An 18130-nucleotide genomic window follows, 5' to 3' on the forward strand; every position below is an offset into this window, starting at 1 on the left:
TCACAACTTTTAATAAAGTTTCGCTATGTCATCAAGCATTATTGCATCACTAGTGATGGATTTTAGTGGAAATGTCCATTACTCATGTGACAACTCAAACTTCTAAGGTTGGTAGCGTTTAATCTCGTTATCTATTCTAATCTCGTTATTTATTCTTTTCTTTCGATGTGTTAAAGTTATGTGCGGATATAACCCCGTTTAACTCAAATCGTAACTTTCGGCAACTCGGTAGATAATACGTACACCATGTAGGCCGCACCTGCACTTGTCGAAGGCACCATTGGGCCACTCGGCCCAACTCTTTATACTATATCCTTGTGATTTACATATTAGAACTCGGCCCAACTTCCCCCTTATTTTATGTATGCGTAGATTAGAAAATAATACACAACAGTTGCCATATTTTACAAACCCTAATCAAGTTGTGAACGGCCGTAGCAAAACCCCCTGTCGTGATCATCATCATCATACTCTCATCAGTCATTCGGTTAGTGTTTCATGCGATTATTGAAATTAGTTGGTTATTTGATAATTGTGCATCTAAGTGATACTATTGTGTGATATTCTATATGTTTTGTGTGATCTAGAACTACGAACATCAAATGCGGTTTCGATAAGCCTTCATAAGGAAAATCGGTCCAATGGCATGAAAACAGTAGGTATCATGTGCATGAATTAGTATTCTCTATAAAAGAAAATATATAACAATCGGTCAAATGTTGTGAATTTGTGTCAGAACATCAAACATATTGGTCAAATTAGAAATATTGTTCTATGGGTTTGAGTGTAAAATATTGTTCAAACATATAATAGCCATGTAATAAATTAGAAATAAGAACCGACCAAAACTGTTGTGGGGAAAGGGGATTGGACCGAAATATCCATGTGTGTGATGGTGGGTTACTGGAAACAAGTCAATAACATTACACAGGTGCCGAGTGCATAAGCCAGCCGTGAACAAGTTCATGTAATCGGAAACTGGATAGTGGGCTGCACGTGTATTGACTGATTATTGGACCAAACCCAATCCGAGCCCACCTCCCCATGTCGCACATGTAATATGTTTAAAATATATTACCTTGTTTTAGATAAATCGTAACTACCCTAATCACCCCTTTGGAGTCGACGAAACCCCCCCCCCCCCTCGGAGCATAAAACAGTCGATCAAACCTATCTGGGTTAGTGATTTCTTTTGTATGATTAATTCTGAATAATGATCTTATTATGTACGAATTCGAGTAACAATAGTGTGTGCGTATGGTACACGATGCTTATGCTATGTGAGCGAGTAGTAGCAATTGGATGGTACATGAATTATATGTTGTGATTATGTGAACTGTTAATGGAACCATGAGATGATGGATACAAGGATTTTCAATAAGCTTGAAATAATAGATGTTTTGATAATGATAAGATGCGGATATTATTTTGGGTTGGGTTGACATTAGTGGGCCATGCACAGAATGTTACTAACATATTAGGCCACTCACTTACAATGTTAATATATGTATACTGAAGCGCACACAACTTAAGCAAGGCAGTGGGCCGCATAGGATAGAATTTGGGCCGGACTTTGTATGAGAATCGGTTAGATATTGGGTTATATGCGCATGTTATAATCTTGAGTCATACACATACTAGTAGCTCATGTAGGCATGTACATGGTGTATTTTTACGAAACATATCAGTGGATTGTAAGTCGTGATAATTATATGCGCGTCAGTTATGATGTAATCTATTAGTGGGCTGTACACGTTTATAATTAGACTTGAAATGTATGATGAGTAGATCTTGTGTGTGTGTATGACGGGTTTGGATAATTATCTACTAGCGCTTGTTGTTTGCTATAGTCGGGTGAATAAACTGGTATGAGTCAAAAGTATATGGGTGTGCTACGTGAACTATGAACTGTACATGCTTGACGTGAACCCCGAATACGCTAAATGGCTGTATACTAAATGCATGAAAAACTAACTGTTACTGGTACTCCTTTTAGGACGTGATTGTTCAATTGCTAATCAAGTAGATAACCTTACCGAGCAAACCTAAGGTGAGTTCACTACATTCGAGCATGCGTCCCAGTGGTTGGGGACAGTCGGTGGGTATTCCATGGGGGAATAAGGCTTTGGGTAAAAACGGGTATATTGGTTAATATTCTCACCTATCATCTTTTGTAAGTCCCTCATCGGGTATTAGTTAGTAGCGCTACTTAGGTTTGGCACCCTCACCCCGTGCCTGTAGAGGACGGAGGTGAACTAATGACCCAGTCTGGCCCAGTACTAGATAGGAGTACGTGGGAAGGGCAGTCCGTGAGCCGTCCGTGTTTGGAAATGAGATATTAACAATATTACTTGCATTTGGGTATTAAACTGTTTTACATACACCGGGTAACAAATGTTTTCTAAAACTGTGAACTCGCCAGCTTTGTCTGATACGTGTGTTACATGCTCGCAGGTCCCTAGGTACTAAGACAGCAGGAACTTGCTGGCTGGAGGACGTGAGTGGTCATGGTTGCTTGCTGGATTTATTATCAGACTTTTTATATTATGTTCGTTTGGGAGAACACTTATATTACGTTTCATTAATGCTTCCGCTAAACTTATGGTTTTTGAATGATGTATGTTGGGATTTTATTAACTTTAAACAACGAAGTTTTATTGCAAACTTGTGATTCAATGTAATTGGTGGCTCATTGCTAGTCGTCACACGCCTAACAGGGGCACTCCCTAGGTGGTAAATTTGGGGGTGTGACAGTTTGGTATCAGAGCCACTGGTTATAGTGAATTTGGTTTTAAAAATGATTTATAAAACCAGACTATAACTGAACTGATACGACATTGACCATGACACTCAACTCCAGGCAGCGAGGTTCGTCTCTTGTTTACTATTGTATAGCATAGTTAGTACATACTTATGATTGGTATCACACTCGAACGCACATATGATGTTACAATATGAATTACTATGCTACCTGCCTATACTATGTGTTTTAAGAGTAGGACTCTTCTTGTGTTTACATGATCTATGTTGTGATATCGACGGTCGTACTGCATGGATTAGGGGAAACCTTCTAACACGAGTAGGGAGGAACTGAGATAAGCATGCAAATCAGGTTATTATTATGGGTGCACACATAATAACAACGTGGGGTGCATGTGAGTCCCAGTAAATCTCGACTAGTGTGAAAAAGGAATCCCGCGTTGTTAGTCAATGTTGTGTTAGAACCTCAAAAACTGTGAATACTATAGCAATACTTGACATCTGTTTGAAATAGTCTGTTAATTTGTTACCTTTTTCCATACTTATAGAATCATGAACGGACGTGGTGGAGGTCGTCGTGGTGGACGCGGTGGACGTGGTGGAGGCCGTGGTAACGGACAAGGCGAAATTCATATGACTCAAGCTGAGCTAGAGGCATTACTCAATGCCCAGGTGGCTGCAGCCTTGGCAGCTTATCAGGCTGGTATGACATGTACCAGACATTCCTTTCCTTTGAGTCGTGAACTCAAATCTTACTTGTTGGTTTATTTTCTCTCGTTAATAGGTCAGCCGGCGCCACAAAACCAGCCTCACCCACCGGTCTGCACTTTTAAAACTTTCATGGATTGCAAGCCACAGACCTTCAGTGGCACTGAAGGGGCTGTGGGGCTTATACGCTGGTTCGAAAAGGCGGAGTCAGTGTTTGCGATATGTAACTGCCCAGCTGGGGATAGGGTAAAGTTTGCTGCAGGCACACTACTGGATGGTGCCTTGACTTGGTGGAATGCCCAGGTCCAACTGCTAGGGATTGAGGCGGCGAATGCCACTACGTGGGAGGATTTCAAAGAACTGATGAGAGAGGAATACTGTCCTCGAGATGAGATAGCGAAGTTAGAGAATGAGTACTATCATCTGACAATGGTGGGGTCTGAAATCGAGGCGTATGTGAAGCGGTCGTATGAGTTAGCTGATTTGTGTCCGAACTTGTCTCGGCCCATGCCACGAAGAATCGAGTTGTTCATTAAGGGGTTACCCCCACGAGTGAAGGGTTTGGTCACTGCCGCAAACCTCAACAACCTGACCCAGATCGTTCGTTTGGCGCATAAAATCACTGATCAGGAGGTGGAGAGCGGGGATCTGCCACCGCGTATTTCTACTACCACTGCTACTACTACCGCTACTACAGCTACTACCCCTGCCATAGACAGCAAGCGTAAGTGGAACGATACAGACAAGGGGTCCAACTCAGCACAGCCTCAGAAGAAGGCAGATACTGGCAGCACCCGCAGTTTCAGTCAGACGGCATCAGTGAATCAGAACTCGAGCAACAGATCAGGGCAGGGATCATATGCAGGGAAGTTACCCTTGTGCAACAAGTGTGATTTTCATCACAAGGGGCAGTGTACTCGGGTTTGTCATCGGTGTAATCGACCGGGGCACAAGGCCAAGGATTGTAGGGCCGCACTTCCAGCTCAGCAGCAGCCAGCGCAGCAGACGGGTAGGCAACAGCCTCAGCAAGCTCAGGGTACTCAGAGGGGGTGTTATCAGTGTGGGGCTGAGGGGCACTTCAAACGAGACTGCCCTCAGCTAAGACAGAACACAGGGGGTGGTAACGGGAACAACAATACAGGGAACAACGGGGGTAATGTTGCGCGTGGGCGCGGGTTTGTGCTGGGAGCTGGGGAAGCGCGGAACGACGGCAACGTGGTTACTGGTACGTTTTCGGTAAACGGTGTTATTGCTTCTATTTTATTTGATTCTGGTGCCGACTGGAGTTACGTGTCTTTAGAGTTTAGTTCCCAGTTAGGATTAAGTCCTACACTCCTCGTAATGAAACACATAGTAGAAATCGCAAATGGTAAAACAATCGAAGCTACGCATGTTCTATTTGGGTGTAAAATCGATCTTCTGGGTCAAGTCTTCGACATTGACTTGATCCCTATTACTCTTGGAAGCTTCGACGTGATTGTTGGTATGGACTGGTTGTCCAAGTACCAAGCGGAGATTCTCTGTAAGGAGAAGATCATACGTGTTCCCCTTTCCAGTGGAGAATTTTTATCAGTTCAGGGTCATCGCAGCGGGACCCCAGTTAGTATTGTTTCGGCAATGAAGGCTCAGAAGTATTTGCGTAAGGGCTATCCTGCTATATTAGCTCTTGTTACCGATTCATCGTCTGATGAAAGGAAGATCGAGGATCTTCCAGTTGTTCGGGAATATCCTGATGTATTTCCTGAGGAACTCCCTGGGTTACCTCCACATCGTCAGGTGGAATTCCAGATTGATCTTGCCCCAGCAGCAGCCCCAGTTGCTCGTGCTCCTTATCGTCTAGCGCCAGGAGAACTGCAGGAACTATCGAATCAACTCCAAGAGCTGTTGGATAGGGGTTTCATCCGACCTAGCTCTTCCCCCTGGGGAGCTCCAGTCCTGTTTGTGAAAAAGAAGGACGGGTCCCTACGAATGTGTATAGATTATCGCGAGCTCAACAAGATGACGATCAAAAACCGTTATCCTTTGCCTCGTATTGACGACCTGTTTGACCAGTTACAAGGGTCGAGCTTTTACTCTAAGATCGACTTAAGGTCTGGTTATCATCAAGTGCGGGTCAGAGAGGAAGACGTTCCCAAAACCGCGTTTCGGACGCGATACGGTCACTATGAATTCTTGGTTATGCCATTCGGGCTAACCAACGCACCAGCGGTTTTCATGGACCTCATGAACCGCGTGTGCAAGCCATACCTTGACGACTTCGTTATCGTTTTTATTGACGACATTCTAATTTACTCCAAGAACAAGGAGGATCATGAGCGGCATCTACGCCTTATCTTAGAACTCCTGAGGAGGGAGCAGTTGTTCGCAAAATTTTCTAAGTGTGATTTTTGGATACGGGAGGTACATTTTCTGGGGCATATAGTCAATGAGGTAGGCATACATGTGGATCCTGCCAAAGTTGACGCCATTAGAAATTGGGCGGCACCAAAGAACCCTTCGGAGGTGCGGCAATTTCTCGGTCTAGCAGGGTATTATCGCCGTTTCATTCAGAACTTCTCAAAGATTGCACAGCCACTCACCTCGTTAACACAGAAGAAAGTAGTTTACTCTTGGGGGACGAAACAGGAGGAGGCTTTCCAGCTTTTGAAACAAAGGTTATGCAGCGCACCCATCTTATCTCTACCGGATGGTACTGAGGATTTTGTAGTTTACTGTGATGCTTCGATTCAGGGTCTCGGTTGCGTGTTGATGCAACGCGAGAAAGTGATAGCTTACGCCTCTCGACAGTTGAAGGTTCACGAGAGGAACTACACGACACATGACTTGGAGTTAGGAGCAGTAGTGTTTGCGCTAAAGATCTGGAGGCACTATCTATACGGTACTAAATGTACTATCTACACCGACCACAAGAGCCTTCAGCATATCTTCGACCAAAGAGAATTGAATATGCGACAGCGTCGTTGGGTGGAATTGTTCAATGATTACGAGTGTGCCATCAAATATCACCCAGGTAAAGCTAACGTGGTAGCTGATGCACTCAGCCGCAAAGAGACAAAGCCTAAACGTGTTCGCGCACTACAACTCACTATTCATTCCAACCTCCCTGATAAGATTCGTACGGCCCAGACTGAGGCATTGAAAGAAGGGAACATCGAAGCTGAGGGTTTGCGCGGTATGGAAAAGCAGCTTGAGCAGAAATCTGATGGTATCTACTACATCATGGAAAGAATATGGGTTCCTCTGTTTGGTGATCTTAGAGAACTTGTGATGGATGAAGCACACAAGTCACGATATTCTATTCACCCGGGGTCAGACAAAATGTATCACGATCTTAAGGTTATGTATTGGTGGGCTGAAGTGGGTGATAGTCAGATCACAGGTCCTGAGATAGTACTCGAAACTTCAGATAAGATCGTGAAAATCAGAGAACGTATGGCAGCTGCTCGTGATCGTCAGAAAGCCTATGCAGACAAGCGTGCCAAAGAGGTAGTGTTTGAAGTGAATGACCGAGTCATGTTGAAAGTCTCACCGTGGAAAGGGGTTGTGCGCTTTGGGAAACGTGGCAAGCTGAACCCACGTTATGTTGGGCCGTTTAAGGTTCTGGAGCGTATCGGTAAGGTGGCTTATAGGTTGGAGTTACCTACTGAGCTGGGTAATGTTCACGACGTATTTCATGTGTCGCAGTTGAAGAAGTGTTATGCTGACGACCCATTAACGGTACCTTTTCAAGAGTTAAAGATCGACGACAAGCTGCAGTTTGTTGAAGAACCCATCGAGATCATGGACCGTGAGGTCAAAGTGCGTAAACACAGTCGTATTCCCATCGTTAGGGTTCGTTGGAACTCAAGACGTGGACCGGAGTTCACGTGGGAGCGCGAGGATCAGATGAAACTAAACTACCCTCACCTCTTTTCCAAAGACAAGGCAGAGTCAAGCAAAACTGGTGAATCTCGGGGCGAGATTCCCCTTCAAGTTGGGGATGATGTCACACCTAAGCAAAATCCGCAACAATACTGAATTCTCACTTCATTTCTCCGTGTTACTTGGCGAATTTCGGGACGAAATTTCTTTCAAGTTGGGGATGATGTGACAACTCAAACTTCTAAGGTTGGTAGCGTTTAATCTCGTTATCTATTCTAATCTCGTTATTTATTCTTTTCTTTCGATGTGTTAAAGTTATGTGCGGATATAACCCCGTTTAACTCAAATCGTAACTTTCGGCAACTCGGTAGATAATACGTACACCATGTAGGCCGCACCTGCACTTGTCGAAGGCACCATTGGGCCACTCGGCCCAACTCTTTATACTATATCCTTGTGATTTACATATTAGAACTCGGCCCAACTTCCCCCTTATTTTATGTATGCGTAGATTAGAAAATAATACACAACAGTTGCCATATTTTACAAACCCTAATCAAGTTGTGAACGGCCGTAGCAAAACCCCCTGTCGTGATCATCATCATCATACTCTCATCAGTCATTCGGTTAGTGTTTCATGCGATTATTGAAATTAGTTGGTTATTTGATAATTGTGCATCTAAGTGATACTATTGTGTGATATTCTATATGTTTTGTGTGATCTAGAACTACGAACATCAAATGCGGTTTCGATAAGCCTTCATAAGGAAAATCGGTCCAATGGCATGAAAACAGTAGGTATCATGTGCATGAATTAGTATTCTCTATAAAAGAAAATATATAACAATCGGTCAAATGTTGTGAATTTGTGTCAGAACATCAAACATATTGGTCAAATTAGAAATATTGTTCTATGGGTTTGAGTGTAAAATATTGTTCAAACATATAATAACCATGTAATAAATTAGAAATAAGAACCGACCAAAACTGTTGTGGGGAAAGGGGATTGGACCGAAATATCCATGTGTGTGATGGTGGGTTACTGGAAACAAGTCAATAACATTACACAGGTGCCGAGTGCATAAGCCAGCCGTGAACAAGTTCATGTAATCGGAAACTGGATAGTGGGCTGCACGTGTATTGACTGATTATTGGACCAAACCCAATCCGAGCCCACCTCCCCATGTCGCACATGTAATATGTTTAAAATATATTACCTTGTTTTAGATAAATCGTAACTACCCTAATCACCCCTTTGGAGTCGACGAAACCCCCCCCCCCCTCGGAGCATAAAACAGTCGATCAAACCTATCTGGGTTAGTGATTTCTTTTGTATGATTAATTCTGAATAATGATCTTATTATGTACGAATTCGAGTAACAATAGTGTGTGCGTATGGTACACGATGCTTATGCTATGTGAGCGAGTAGTAGCAATTGGATGGTACATGAATTATATGTTGTGATTATGTGAACTGTTAATGGAACCATGAGATGATGGATACAAGGATTTTCAATAAGCTTGAAATAATAGATGTTTTGATAATGATAAGATGCGGATATTATTTTGGGTTGGGTTGACATTAGTGGGCCATGCACAGAATGTTACTAACATATTAGGCCACTCACTTACAATGTTAATATATGTATACTGAAGCGCACACAACTTAAGCAAGGCAGTGGGCCGCATAGGATAGAATTTGGGCCGGACTTTGTATGAGAATCGGTTAGATATTGGGTTATATGCGCATGTTATAATCTTGAGTCATACACATACTAGTAGCTCATGTAGGCATGTACATGGTGTATTTTTACGAAACATATCAGTGGATTGTAAGTCGTGATAATTATATGCGCGTCAGTTATGATGTAATCTATTAGTGGGCTGTACACGTTTATAATTAGACTTGAAATGTATGATGAGTAGATCTTGTGTGTGTGTATGACGGGTTTGGATAATTATCTACTAGCGCTTGTTGTTTGCTATAGTCGGGTGAATAAACTGGTATGAGTCAAAAGTATATGGGTGTGCTACGTGAACTATGAACTGTACATGCTTGACGTGAACCCCGAATACGCTAAATGGCTGTATACTAAATGCATGAAAAACTAACTGTTACTGGTACTCCTTTTAGGACGTGATTGTTCAATTGCTAATCAAGTAGATAACCTTACCGAGCAAACCTAAGGTGAGTTCACTACATTCGAGCATGCGTCCCAGTGGTTGGGGACAGTCGGTGGGTATTCCATGGGGGAATAAGGCTTTGGGTAAAAACGGGTATATTGGTTAATATTCTCACCTATCATCTTTTGTAAGTCCCTCATCGGGTATTAGTTAGTAGCGCTACTTAGGTTTGGCACCCTCACCCCGTGCCTGTAGAGGACGGAGGTGAACTAATGACCCAGTCTGGCCCAGTACTAGATAGGAGTACGTGGGAAGGGCAGTCCGTGAGCCGTCCGTGTTTGGAAATGAGATATTAACAATATTACTTGCATTTGGGTATTAAACTGTTTTACATACACCGGGTAACAAATGTTTTCTAAAACTGTGAACTCGCAAGCTTTGTCTGATACGTGTGTTACATGCTCGCAGGTCCCTAGGTACTAAGACAGCAGGAACTTGCTGGCTGGAGGACGTGAGTGGTCATGGTTGCTTGCTGGATTTATTATCAGACTTTTTATATTATGTTCGTTTGGGATAACACTTATATTACGTTTCATTAATGCTTCCGCTAAACTTATGGTTTTTGAATGATGTATGTTGGGATTTTATTAACTTTAAACAACGAAGTTTTATTGCAAACTTGTGATTCAATGTAATTGGTGGCTCATTGCTAGTCGTCACACGCCTAACAGGGGCACTCCCTAGGTGGTAAATTTGGGGTGTGACAACTCACCACACACCCATCTCCATTTAAAAATAACTCACCACTCAAAAATGTAAAACGCGTGATAAATTCAACGCATTATAACTTTCACGCGTTATAACATTGGGTGGCGGCGGTGTTTTGTTTTGTTCCACGCGTGATGGCACCTCCATCACGAGGCGCCCCGTCCCCCCTTATAGATCCTTTTCGGGGTGCATCAAATTCTTTTCTTTGCGCATGAGATTTTAGTCCACCAGGACGCGGCAACAGAGATAATTGGTGCATCAGATACCATCTACTACAAGGTATTGACACGCAGAGGCATGTTAAAGGTTGACATTATTAAAATGAAAAGTTAAATGGTTATTTTCATAATTTCAAAAAGTCAAGGATATGTAATTAATTATGTGGGTAAAAATGGATATTATAGTGATTTTCACTGGTAAAACCTATTATCTTGGAGAAATATTTTTGAAAATAGTAAATAAATTTGAAAAATTAAGGTTGTCGATCAAGAATTATAAACCCAACAAGGATTTATAAGTGGGAGATGGTGGCCCAAGTTGCATGGGGAAAGAGATTGGTGTATGTTTGCAAGGTGCATTAGTTCCACCAATTAGGGTTGCATGCCTTGAGGAACAATATAAATAGGCTCTCACTATCTGCACACCAAGTCTGGCTATTTGCATAATTAGGGTTTACATACGCTGCGTATTGACCAATACGCAGCATATAGGGTTACCTCAATACGCTGCGTATTGACCTCTACGCAGCGTATGTAAAGGGTAGGTACACGACCAGACAGTCAAACCTAGTACCATGTCAAATCAGTCTTACATAGGGTGCGTATTGCCCTATACGAAGCGTATACTGCTAACCCTATACGCTGCGTAGAGGTCTCTACGCAGCGTATGTCAGATTGATTTGACAATGATACGATGTTGTCCAGGCACGTGAATAAAGCAATACGGGGAGTAGAGATCAATACGCTGCCTATTTGAGTAAATTTAAAAGTCTATTTAGCTCTGCTTTCTTTTCATCATTCGAACAAGCCACAGTTCTTTCTTCTTCTTCTGTGTTTCATAGTCTTCTTCAGTAGAGAATTTACACCCCAAACCAAAATCATTTGTTCTGTTTTTTGTTCAATCTTGTTAAAATGTCATCATTTTGGAACGATAATTATTTTGGTAATCGCTATTCTAACGACACATGGGGAGCAAATGCTGCCAATGAGGAGGAGGAGGAGGTTGTGTCTGGAGTCCCTGTTGATCAAAAAACACAGTTGCCAGACTTGAACAAGACTCCCACTCCACCTGTTGATGAACCAAATTACCCGGCGCATCAAGTGTGTCCAGATTACGGATACGGGTATGAATCTCAGTACGTGCAACAAAGTGGATACGGTGCTGAGAATGCACCTGTTGATGAACCATATTACCCGACGCAGCAATCGTATCCGGGTTATGGGGTATACGGGGATGAAGGTGGATACGGAAGTTACAGTGGATACGATGGTGAAGGTGGATACGGGGGTGAAGGTGGTTACAGTGGATATCGGGGCTACGGTGGATACAGTGGATACGATAGATATGGGGGTGACGGTGGTTACAGTGGATACGGGGGCTACGGTGGATACAGTGGATACGATAGATCTGGGGGTGAAGGTGGATATGGAGGCTACGGTGGATACGAAGAACATGGTGGATATGGTTATGAGCCCCGTAACACATCACTTTATGAACCATCTACCCCGGGCAATCCATTTCAAGTAAATGAGGTATCACATTAAAATAATTATTATTATTGTTATTGTTAAAAATATTGTAACTATAATTATAATTATTATTATTGTTAAAAATAATATAATTATAATAATTATTATTATTGTTATTATTGTTAAAATACTATAATTATTATTATAATTATTATTATTATTATTATTATTATTATTATTATTATTATTGTTAAAAATAATATAATTATAATAATCGTTATTATTGTTAAAATACTATAATTATAATTATAATTGTTATTATTATTATTATTATTATTATTATTATTATTGTTATTATTATTATTATTATTATTATTATTATTATTATTATTGTTATTATAATTATAAATGTTATTATTATTATTATTATTATTGTTAAAAATAATATAATTATAATAATTATTATTATTGTTATTATTGTTAAAATACTATAATTATAATTATAATTGTTATTATTATTATTATTGTTATTATTATTATTATTGTTATTATTATAATTATAAATGTTATTATTATTATTATTATTATTATTATTATTGTTAAAAATAATATAATTATAATAATTATTATTGTTATTATTGTTAAAATACTATTATTATTATTATTATTATTATTGTTATTATTATTATTATTATTGTTAAAAATATTATAATTATTATTATTATTATTATTAAAAATTTTATTCTTTTTATAATAATAACCTAGTTAGTCTAGTTAAAACAAATAATTATAAGATTTAGTAAATAAACAAGTTAAGAAAGTTAAGTTAATAAACTATTTATTTTTCTTTTCTAAATAATTAAATTAATAAAAAAAATTTAAATAAATTAGTATTGTAAATAAATAAAAGAATCATGAAATTGATTTTTAGTTAAAATGGTTAGTTTAAACCTAACTTAGTTAGTTAAATCATAGTTGCTAACTAGGTTAGCATTTGATACAAGGGACCACTAACTGAGTTAGAGATCTCAGTTAGTCCAGTTAAGTGCCAAAAACAGAAAAAATGGGGGTTCCTCTTTAAGGAACCGGCCCCTAACCGGTTTCGAACTTACTACCTCTCGCACACAAAGCAACGCACTAACCACTCGGCCGGGAATGCCACATCCGTTTATTTATGGAAACAATTACAATTTATGCTCGATTTCGCATCCTTCCATTTATTGACACATCATATTTACACTTTGGTCCCTGAAGTTTCAAAATTTACAAAAATAGTCCCTGAAGTTTCGTAAAATTGACACAAATGGTCCCTGAAGTTTCGAAAATTGACACAAATGGTCCCTGAAGTTTCAAAATTGACACAAATGGTCCCTGAAGTTTCAAAAATTGACAAAAATGGTCCCTGTACTGTTCAGTTAAGTATGTTAACTGAGTTAGTGTTTAAAGAAGAAATCTTTATATGAAAGTTAACCTTGTTAAACCATTCAGTTAAAATAGTTTCAATAATGACCATATTAGTACCTGAAGTATGAGTTTCAATTATATTATTATTATTATTATTATTATTATTATTATTATTATTATTGTTATTGTTATTATTATTATTATTAACGTAACTTTTTTTTAGCGTTTCATGTCTCTAACTGATTTGAAGAATTGGGTACAAGAAACGGGAAAGGAGTATGGTTACGTAATTGTTACCCGTCGATCAAAAAATATTGGCGGTACTACTGGGATGGTATGGCTTGTGTGCGACCATAGTGGTGAGCACCGTAGTAAAGCAACAGTTAGGAAAGCTGGTAGCAAAAAAATCGGTTGCCCATTTTCATTACTCGCCATCTGGGACGTGACGAATGACACGTGGGAGTTAAAAGTGGACTGTGCGAACCATAACCACGAACCTATGACGAGTCTGTTGGGCCACGCTTTTGTGCGAAGATTTACTGAAGCCGAATACAAGCTAGTGGAGCAGCTAACTGCTCAAAACATGGAGCCACGTATCATATTTCAAACCCTAAGAAAGCAGTTCCCTGACAGCCTGCACGTTCAGAAAGATGTGCAAAATGCGGTACAAAAAATTAGAGCGACAATAATGGACGGAAAGAATCCTATTCAGGCACTGGAAAGCCTGCTGCATGACCACCGATTCATTTACGACACCCGACAGGAACCCAAAACAGATGTCGTAACAGAGATTTTCTTTGTTCATCCTTATTCAATCACTATGTGGCGTGCATTCCCGCACGTGATGTTGATCGACGCGACCTACAAAACAAACCTCTACAATATGCCATTTGTCCAGGTTGTGGGTATGACGTCGACTGGGAAGTCTTTTTGTATCGCACATGCCGTTATTTGTAAAGAACGAAGGGGTAACTACGTGTGGGTGCTTGAGCGGATCAAGTCAATATTGCATGAATGTATGATGCCGCGTGTGATAGTCACGGATAGGGAGCTTGCCCTAATTAACGCGTGTTCTAAAGTATTCCCGAACGCAACCAGGCTTCTATGCCACTTTCACATCCAACAAAATATAGCTAGACAGTGCAAGAAAGGGTTCGATAAAGAAGATTGGGGGAAATTTATGACGTACTGGCGGAGATTGTGCGAATCTTCATCAGAGCCCATGTACAAGTACAACTTGGAGAAAATGTATAACCGACTCATGGTTGCCAACCGAGAAAGTAAGTGTTCCTTCAACAAACGACTCACCCAATCTATTATATTTTACACACGCTTTTACATTTCATTATTTTATTTTTGCAGGTGTCTATGATTACGTCTACGAAAACTGGCTCAAAGACTATAAAGAAATGTTCATTTATGCGTGGACCGATAAGTGTCGCAACTTTGGTCAGCGCACCACCAACAGAGTTAAGAGCCAGCACGCAAATTTAAAAAGATACATTACGCGCGGGAGTTCATTGGAGCGAATAGCAAGATGCGTCATTGATATAGTTGAAACTCAGTACGATGAAATACAAAAAAGTTTCACCGAGAGCATCGAAAAAACGATGAACCACCACAGACACCGAATGTTGGACAACCTACGTGGAAAGGTTTCCCATGAAGCACTTGATTTGCTGGCAAAAGAGCTACTGAGGAAGATGGAGGTGTTGCGGAAACTTAACGCATCACGTGGTTGCCATATGTGGCTTAGCAATGGATTGCAGTGTGCTTGTAGGCTGGAAAACTATAAACGTACAGGTAAAAAAATATTAAAACCACAAACCTTTTGTTATTTTGTACGATTTAGCTGTTTCTCACACTGTATTAACTTAACTGTGCAGGGCGTATGATACAACTCGACGACATAGATGTATTCTGGCGTAAGCTTGACTTGCTCCCATGTAAACTGGTAGACGAGGAAGTCGATATTGTAGCAGAGCTTAATAATGTGCGACAACATTTAGAGGCGCAGTCCCCCGTTCAGCAAAAGAGTATGCTTTCAAAGATAAAAGCGGTCTTCACCCCGAAATCGTCAACCAAGAAACCACCGATCGTCCAGCAAAATACTCGCGGTCGGCCTACATCAAAGAAAGTACAAGAAAGGCTAGATGAAGCTGCGAGGTTAGACGAAGATGCGAGATACAACTCCTATGGCGAGGACAGCAACGTATATACCGCTTCCCCCAAACATAGGTACGATTTACCCCGACACAGCTCATACGTATCGTCAGAGGGCTCTCGTGGAACTGGTTCGTTTGTGAAGTCTGAAAAACCTAAAATGCAACGAAACAGTTCAACAAGTTCTAAAAAGAAGGAGACGCGGGATGATAAGGTTTTTCCATTAATAAAGGGGGACGAGCACTTGTTATGCATTAAGAGGTTTAAGAATCAAATTCCATCAGAGTTTCACTCTTACATATCGCGTATACAAGATGTGACCCCAGACGGTCATTGTGGGTACAGGTCTGTGGCTGTCGGGTTAGGTTTTACGGAACACGCATGGCCCAATATTCGAAGAGATTTACTACTGGAGATTGACCATAACAAGCCGCGTTGGAAGCATGTATTCGAAACATATAACGAATGAGACTTTAAACGAATACGTAACAGCATCGAATGGCATTCAGTGAAAGGGTGCGATGAAAGACACTGGATGGAAATGCCCCAGCTAGGGCTTCTCGTAGCGCAAAGGTATAATATTGTCATCCATGTGCTAAGCATTGAATGGAGCTCTACCATCTTCCCATTAACGGATGCCCCACTAGATCCACGACCTCAAGCGATAACGCTTGTACATGTTCACGGGGGACACTTCATACATGCTAAGTTGGAAGGAGACTACCCCATGCCTTTAGTGAACCCGTTGTGGTCGGCACATCGATCAATAGCTGCGAAACGGTGGGAAGAAATGTATAGACCGCGGTTAGAGCACTACTACGAGTTAATGCATCCTAAATCAGACCGAGACAAAGACAGAGAACCGAGTTTAAATGTTATCGAAGATTAAGCGGAAACTTGTATTTTTTGTAAATTGTAGAAATTTTTTAATTTATAAAGTTTGTATCATTTTTAATTTTTATAATTCAAATAATATCATTTTTAATTAATTTTTAATTTATAATTCAAATTTTTATAAACATAATTTTTGTATTATTTTTAGCTTTTCTAAATTATATTTGTGCCATTATTTATAAAAAAAAATATTGTTTTCTATAAATACAAACCAAGGAAAACACAAAACAAAAATGAACCTATAAGCTGCGTAGGGATCCCTACGCATCGTATGATAACCAAATGACAATAAAGCCCCTGTTTTTGGCTTCCTTTAGCCTCAGAACAAGGGTAAAAAGGTAAAATGACCAAAACCAAGGCAGCGTATTGATCAATACGCATCGTATGTCAAAGGCGGACAATTTTCCCCCCAAATTAAAGTTTGAAAATATAAATATGTTAAATTACCATTTTGCCCTTCTGTTAGGGCTATACGGGGCTGAATATAAGGGCAAAAAGGTCATTTTCGGACCTTTATATACGCTCCGTATGGAGCTCTACGATACGTATATAAAGGTCATCACAATGACCTTTATACCCTTCTATCCATGCTTCGTATAGGCTATACAGAAGGGTATATAGGTCATTCTCCTGACCTTTATATAGGCGTCGTAGAGAGCAATATGGAGCGTATATAAAGGTCGACAATGACCTTTTTGCCCTTATATTCAGCCCCGTGTAGCACTAACAGAAGGGCGAAATGGTAATTTCACAAGAAAAGGACTTTTGCATACGCTTCGTATGGACCTCTACGATGCGTATAGGTTCTGATTTAAATCAGGAAAACCCCTACGCATCTCTGTTCTTCCCCAAATTACACACACAAAACCTTTACGAACCCCTACGAAGGCGACTACGTATTTCCGACCGTATACACGCGAATTCGAAGTATAAACGAGGTATATACTCAACCTATTTAACTAATGATTGATTTTTTTAGTATTTTATCCGTAAATTAGGGCTGTATCATAGGTAAATTAGGGTTTACAATGAATTAGGGGGTTTGTTTGATTTATTTGATTAGGGTTTACAGTGAATTAGGGGTGTTTGTTTGATTTGTTTGATTAGGGTTTACAGTGAATTAGAGGGTGACTGCTTCAGTTAGGGTTTACAGTGAATTAGAGGGTGACTGCTTCAATTAGAGGGTGACTGCTTCATTGGTGTAAGCCTGGGCAACATTGACCAAAGCATATGTGAATCACCCTCATACAAGTTCAAAACTAAAATTGTATATGTTATTATTATGTATTCAAAGGTCAGAATGATAATATTTCACTAAATACTTTTTACAGTATGCAAATAATGACTTAATCCAATGTCTACTTATTCAAAACTAAGATATAAATTTGTATAATGACAGTATACGAGGTTTCATGGTTGCATTAAGCTGACAAAAACAATTCAAATGTAATTTAAGACACTTAAATATCATTATATTTATTATTATTATTATTATTGCTATTACTGTTATTATTATTATTATAATATTACATAATTTAGTGTGGCATATGATTGGTAAAGTGTCAAAATTGCACTCACTGGCCTTCTTTAATAATAGGAACTCTAGTTTTTCTTGACCTTCAAACTAAGACCACAATATATATGCTACTTTAACACAAATATTAAAAAAAAAAAAAAAAATTATCTTTCTGATACATTAATTTCTCTTATTTTATTTTTACTAGTACAATATATCTGAGAGAGATTGCCAACTTAACATG

General features: G+C 39.8%; 1 protein-coding gene across 1 annotated transcript; it reads left to right on the forward strand.

Moving 5' to 3' along the window:
* The first annotated feature begins 11658 nt into the window (after nucleotides 1–11658).
* On the forward strand, nucleotides 11659–16365 carry LOC118491601 (PKS-NRPS hybrid synthetase CHGG_01239-like). The gene is made up of 5 exons (XM_035989495.1): nucleotides 11659–11904; nucleotides 13564–14593; nucleotides 14676–15116; nucleotides 15200–15821; nucleotides 15969–16365. The coding sequence occupies exons 1-5, from the start codon at nucleotides 11659–11661 to the stop codon at nucleotides 16363–16365; spliced, it is 2736 nt and encodes a 911-aa protein (XP_035845388.1).
* Nucleotides 16366–18130: the final 1765 nt, after the last annotated feature.

The sequence above is a fragment of the Helianthus annuus genome, chromosome 4, assembly GCF_002127325.2.
Source record: "Helianthus annuus cultivar XRQ/B chromosome 4, HanXRQr2.0-SUNRISE, whole genome shotgun sequence".
In the NCBI taxonomy this organism is placed as follows: Eukaryota; Viridiplantae; Streptophyta; class Magnoliopsida; order Asterales; family Asteraceae; genus Helianthus; species Helianthus annuus.

What these genes read in the sequence shown, in the direction of transcription:
- LOC118491601 (XM_035989495.1), top strand. Translation starts at nt 11,659, where the DNA reads ATGGGGTATACGGGGATGAAGGTGGATACGGAAGTTACAGTGGATACG. An exon ending in CGAAGAACATGGTGGATATG is followed by an intron (nt 11,905 to 13,563) that starts GTTATGAGCCCC and finishes ACTGATTTGAAG; the next exon opens with AATTGGGTACAAGAAACGGG. An exon ending in CATGGTTGCCAACCGAGAAA is followed by an intron (nt 14,594 to 14,675) that starts GTAAGTGTTCCT and finishes TTATTTTTGCAG; the next exon opens with GTGTCTATGATTACGTCTAC.